We start from the raw sequence: 6,202 nt of genomic DNA, 5'->3' as shown, positions 1-6,202 counted from the left end.
CAATGTTAATGGTATTTCTCCCAAGCATTCTTCTCATGTCCGTCAGTATTACAGATTTTTAGTCACAGTCTTTTTATCCTTTTTTTTAAATGATAAATCTGCATTAACATCAAGTCACCCGTGAGCTCATATCATGCGGTGTAAATTCCCCTATCAACAATCCCAGCTTGCGCAACCTGCTGAAGGCTTGGAAATGACTCATTTCCCAAAGTCGGCTATATAAGGTGTGCTCCTCAGCACTAGATTCAAACAGCACAGCAAGGAAGCAGCTGAACTGAAAGCAGCAAAGGAAAAGTAGAGGAGTAAAGGAACTGAACTGAAGCAAAAGCTGAACAAAACCTCTTCACTTTTCAACTTGTTATTGCACTGCCCTCTTCGTTCGAGAGCTTTCTGAAGGACATTTTTTTATATTTTAATACTCAAACAAAATCATACTCACTGCAAACATGATGAGCAGCAGAGTCATCGTCGTTGCTGTAATGGTGTTCCTGGCCTCTCTGGCCATCAGTGAAGGTAAGACTATTTTGTTATTCATTAACTTTCTTGCCCTCTTTTTCTCAATGCATTTAAAAGGTAGACCAGCAAACACTGCTGCATTTAGTGACCCTATGTGACTCCTTCCTCCTGACAGGGATGAGCCTGAGAAGCCGGAGAAGCCTGGGACCAGAGAAGCACTGCCAGTGCATCAAGACAGAGAGCAAACCCATCGGCCGCCTCATTGAGAAGGTGGAAATTATCGCTAGCAACTCTCACTGTGGAGAAACTGAGATCATGTAAGACCTTATTTCAAAGCCTGCATTCCTTCTAGATATGATGCGATGATGTCGGTTATTGTCATTTGCTTTTGCCACGAGTTGACTCATTCTAACTGAATCACTTGTTTGGTTTTGCAGTGCCACTCTGAAGACAACCAGAGAGGAGGTGTGCCTTAACCCCGAGGCTCCCTGGGTGAAGAAAGTGATCAAGAAGATTATGTCAAAGTGAGTACAGTTTGTTCATGCTGTAAAAGGCCACTTTTCTATATCATGGTTTAATGATAACTTGACAGAAAGTGTCAAAGTCTCCACTTCTGAAATCACTAAGAAATAATAATCATCTCTCTCTGTTTCTTTTCCCCTGCAGCAGAAAACGCTGAGCAGATGGAGAGTGATGGGTCATGGGTCGGAGCTGTTTGAAGACAACTGAACACGACCCCAATGTCTTAGTTTGATCGGATGATAAAAGTAAATTTACTGGGGGACTGCTCAATGTCCTGATCGCCTGTTGAAATGGACTGATTTTATCCGACAAAGTTATGTTTGTATCAAACACGCTATTTATTAACAAGCCTGTGCTTGTTTGAAGGGAACTTATATAATTTATGAAGCAATTTGTTTCTCATTTCATCTGCAAAAGTCGATTATCATTTTTTTGTCTCTCATTTATGTATTTTGCATATTTATTGATATATTTAAAAAACAAATATCTATATGCTTGACTGTTATCTTATATTTAAATAAAAGTGTTACTAGAAATTGAATGGAATTGCTTTGTTTTTACTCAAATAACCTGTATGATTATTATGCAGCTATTTGTGCCACATGTCATCACACACATCGTCTTTTTCTTATAATTAAGGGGTGAAATGCACTGTAAATAAGAAAGCAAACTGAAAGAAAAACATTCTCCAAGGCTTTATCTGATCATAGGAAAATATGATCTATTCTAAACTATTACACTGCATTGGAAAACAACTTTTCACTTATAATACAATGAATACTGTTTTATAAAACAATCATATCTAATAATCTAATAATCTAATATTCTATCAATAAACCCTCTTCACAAGTGAAGAATTTGGAAGCTGGATTGTATCCTAGATGGACAGATTTCCACTTCCTCTGGTCCTCACCCAGACCGGTCCATCACTGTCAACATTACAGAGCCACACTACATGAAGCTCCCACAGGGACAAACCATGAATCGATTCTCACACAAATTAAATATTGTAAATTATTTTAAGTTGACTCAGCTTTGAAATGTAAGTGAAGTGAGTTGACAGAACCTATCTAAAAGACTATTTAAAGATGTGGAAACCCACAAAAACAAATATGATCTCATAACTTGGTCAAGAAGAAGAGATATTTCATGTGTGATGCCACAACAGAGTTGTAACGCTATCTTAATCAGAATCAGTGCTGAGCATCATAATATAAACAGAACAGTGTTGTATTCATTATAACTTTGAATGCTGATATGTTCACCTGCTGTTGTATTCACCGAACTGCATTTGAAATGTGACGCGGCTGCGAATGAATGACAAATACAGAAGAGATGTGTAAATGAATACATTTGGAATCAGAAAAAGTGACACATTTCTGAAATGAAAACGATTCTTTAACTTGATATTTTAGCTCGAAACAACTCAACACCAACTGAGACACTCTTTATTGACATTGTCAAGTTTAATGAATTGTAGTATTGTTTGATTAGACAAACTTGAAGCTGCAGGTGAAGACACCGCTGCATCTCTTAATACAAAGAGACTGTGAGAGGCTGCTCATGTTAACCTCGAAGTGTTGGTAGAAACTGGACCAGATGTCAAACTTCATGACTTTTTAAATACATCCCAGATGTCAGTAACTGGTGAAATTTGCCACATCAAATCCCTGAAAACACATAGCAACCTGGATTTAACCAGCTTTAAGAAGTTTCAACATGACAATGAATGTTGGGAGACAATTTTGTAACTTCCAAATTCCAATAATAATCTGGTTTGAAAGGGACTAAATGGTGGCAGTCCAGGAAGAGGCAACTGTTACTCAGGTTTTCATACAAATTCAAGGCAGCAATACATTACACAAGGCAATCCAAGTGCAATTTCCTGAGATAAATATTTTCTGTTTCAACTTATGAAAGAAATTGTCTGAGTGTGACCGCAGACTATAGCAACCACACAAGGAAGACAGATCATGAGTTCACTGTTCGACACGCGAAGGTTCCAATTTCCTCCTTTTACAATTCTACGAAATTAAGAACATTTACTTTTCTTTACATTTACTTTACTTTCAGATTCCATTGAGCTAAATAACAAGTTTACAGGCACAGCAGGTTTGCATCATTTCTGTTTGCTTCAAACCACAAAAAGAAGGATCTCTGAGGAGTTTCAACTCTAGAATGCATCAAACTTGAATAAATTGAGTGAGCTCTCAGCAATGAGTTAATTCAACTCATGATTAGAGAAGTCATATATTCCTATTTAGAAGTCCTGAATGACAACAAAATACCAGCTTGACTGGACTTTACCTTATGTTATGCTACCTTTCCTTACCTTCCTTACCTTAAATTACCTTACTTACCTTAGCTTACCTTCTTACCTGGCCTGAACTTACCTTACCTTACCATACCTTACTTTACTTTACTTAACTACAAATGTGTTGCTTCACAGCTAAGAAATCAAGTTAAGCTGATTGGTGGCATAGTTAGTTCTGCTTCAGCCTTTAATGATCAATAACTAATTCATATGAATAATTAATCAGCTTTTTTAGCCCCAGCTCCTGAGCCTTTTTCTGTGTTTCTGGTAAATGTAATTATTAAATAAACAATAGTTCACTATATATACTGTAAATTTACATTATTATTACTTCAGTAATATACTATATAATAAAGTTATACCACAAATGCATTGCATGCATAGGCACACATACTGGAATTATGTATATATATATATATATATATATATATATATACATATATTATTTTTCGAAATACCTTTCTTCACAGAATATTAATTATTCATAAAGTACATTAAACTGCATATAATGGTATGGTAGTGCTATTGTGCACAACAATAAACGTACGATTAAGATGGTTATAATTATTATTGTCATTATTGTTGTTCTTATATTTGACAACAGCAACAATAATCATAATCATAAATGTTATTTGTATCGCTGTTGTTACCGTTATTATTATTATTATTATTATTATTGGCCATGTTGAAGATGCAGGCAAAGGGGGCGGGACTGTGGGCACAGTGGGGGGTAGGTGCGGTAGTGCGGTGGCTGGTGCTCGCAGAGAGGAAACACACACAGCGCTGAACGGACTCGCACCACATACACACGATACACACAAAATGCTGCGTCCACGAGCCCTGTCAGGCTGCTGCATGTGAACCAGAAGAAGAAGAAGAAGAAGAAGAAGAAGAAGAAGAGGGTTGACGATTGTACGTGTGCGTGTGCGCGTGTGTGTGCGGTGGACACGGTTTGTGAGTGCACCTTGAACCGCTTCGTCTCCTCCTCGCTGCTGGCATCTCCGTCAGGATGGCGTTAACGATCTGCACGAGGTTTACCGATGAATATCAGCTGTTCGAGGAGCTGGGGAAGTAAGGAAGCATGTTTGTGCTTTTTTCTCTCTCACACTATCCTCATCATCATCATCATCTGGCATCATCACCACGATCATCATCATCACCACCATCATCCTGTATGAAATGTCAGCCTGTTATGTAATAGGCCGCCGTGGCTTAAGGACGCGGATTCCGGGCTCTGTGTGTGTCTGTGCGGGGACAGTGTGGCCATGCGGGCTCGGATGCGGGGTGTTTTAAATATCAAATGTCCCGCAGTCATGTGCAATGACACATGATCTGCTTTAATGCCACATACCAAGCCCTGCTCACGTCTGTGTGGTTGCAAAGGAAGACGTCGAAGGAAGAGTCGCTCGCCTGCACGCGTCCTGTGCAGCCGCCGATGCATTTCTGGCCTTTGGGTGCCACAGGAGAGAGAGGAGCTCCAGGGGGTGAAATGCATCGGTGTGTGTGTGTGTGTGTGTGTGTGTGTGTGTGTGTGTGTGTGTGAAATGGTGAGATTTGGTGGACCCACCTCCTCTCTCTGTCGCTCTGGCTCCCTCTCTACCATCCCCACCACCCCTTCCCCAAATCCCCCTCCTCCCCTCTGAGTGACAGAAATACACACTCTGTAATGCGACAGCATGCAGGCATCAGTCGGCGATGACACATTCCCCGGCCAATCATCCAGTTGCGGTCAATTATCAGACACAGGCAGGGAATTCCTCACCCCTGAGGGAGAGAGGAGAGAGAGAGAGAAAGGTCCACTTATGTGAGTGTGTGCTCACGAAGGAGCATTGTATCTGATAGTGTGGTTAAGGTTTATTTGAGGGCTAAGCAGAGAGAGCAGTGTACTCCCATCAATCGTTCTAACTGGAGGAACTGATCTCCCATCAACCCCCTCTGATGCAAGCACTGTTTTTGAGTGAGAGGAAATCTCGTCCACCGCCCCAGCCCCCTTCCCCCCCTTTTATGATCCTATCCTGTGTTCATCTAACACCATCTGTCATTAATAATGCAGCCGTAATGCTTCTATACTACCTGTTTCACTCACCTGGTCCCCTCACTGTGTGCAGCACCAGTTCCTCCATGCCGACACCCAGAAGATGAGCCGGCACTGATGAAAGGAAAATAACATGTTTCAAGTGATATCAAATATAGATATTCCGATAGATTCAGATTCAGCCCCATCAATTCTTTACATTTCTGAATATCAACTGCGTTCTATATGGTATTTGGTTGTATACATATCTCCAACAAGGCACCTTTTGCTTTCTCTATATTTTTGTTCTTATAGTCTTCAGTCAGAGTACATCATTGTTGAGAGGTTATGTAGTTTAAAAGCAGTTTGATGAAAATATAAACTCTTAAATGGTTGCAGCTTAAAAGTAAATGTAGTATTTCACCAATATAACACATTCCTTATCCGGACAGGTTTTAATATTGTGCTGAAAGTACAATATTAGTTGAAACATGATTTGCAAAATAGAAGTTTTAATGACTGGATGAAACATGTATCAAAATTAAACATTTAGTTTATAAATAAAAATGTGACCGCTGCGTCATTTAAAAACAAATAGATAACATTCAGTCCCATACCAGTTTGTGAGCTTAAATTACCTTTTGCATTAATATCTTCTCCACATACAAATATTTGTATGTATTCATCAGACTGATATAGATTTGTGAGGGTCGATGCCAATTTTGGAGTGTAAACATTTCGGTCAGAAAAATATATATATATGCCCTTATGACATAGATATGTAGTTGAGGATTAATAATACACAGTTTAATTATAAACTTCCTCATAGATAACTATTAATATATAAAAACACATCCAAATTAAGAAAAAAACATATTTTTTGTGTAAAATGTGAA

The 6,202-nt window shown here is 39.0% G+C and overlaps 2 protein-coding genes across 8 annotated transcripts in view; both read left to right on the top strand.

Moving 5' to 3' along the window:
• The first annotated feature begins 238 nt into the window (after positions 1-238).
• On the top strand, positions 239-1,519 carry LOC133954523 (interleukin-8-like). Its single transcript, XM_062388984.1, has 4 exons — positions 239-513; positions 632-773; positions 894-980; positions 1,123-1,519. The coding sequence occupies exons 1-4, from the start codon at positions 447-449 to the stop codon at positions 1,133-1,135; spliced, it is 309 nt and encodes a 102-aa protein (XP_062244968.1). The 5' UTR covers positions 239-446; the 3' UTR covers positions 1,136-1,519.
• Positions 1,520-4,065: 2,546 nt separating this feature from the next.
• The window catches only part of camk2d2 (calcium/calmodulin-dependent protein kinase (CaM kinase) II delta 2), a 37,018-nt gene continuing 34,881 nt past the window's right edge, over positions 4,066-6,202 (top strand). For all 7 annotated transcript variants that reach the window (XM_062388189.1, XM_062388185.1, XM_062388187.1 and 4 more), the window contains exon 1: positions 4,066-4,363. In XM_062388189.1, the coding sequence (XP_062244173.1) occupies positions 4,302-4,363 (62 nt within the window). In that variant the 5' untranslated portion in view covers positions 4,066-4,301. The remainder of the gene's footprint in view (positions 4,364-6,202) is intronic.

This window comes from Platichthys flesus, chromosome 5, assembly GCF_949316205.1.
Source record: "Platichthys flesus chromosome 5, fPlaFle2.1, whole genome shotgun sequence".
NCBI lineage: Eukaryota > Metazoa > Chordata > Actinopteri > Pleuronectiformes > Pleuronectidae > Platichthys > Platichthys flesus.
The sequence above is the reverse complement of the archived record's forward strand: the minus strand, read 5'-3'. Positions and strand labels throughout refer to the sequence as shown.

Bases quoted from the DNA above. Each gene is read 5' to 3' on its own strand.
- LOC133954523 (XM_062388984.1), top strand. From the start codon at position 447: ATGATGAGCAGCAGAGTCATCGTCGTTGCTGTAATGGTGTTCCTGGCC. The intron at 514-631 runs GTAAGACTATTT...TCCTCCTGACAG, and splicing joins CTCTCTGGCCATCAGTGAAG to GGATGAGCCTGAGAAGCCGG. The intron at 774-893 runs GTAAGACCTTAT...TTGGTTTTGCAG, and splicing joins TGTGGAGAAACTGAGATCAT to TGCCACTCTGAAGACAACCA.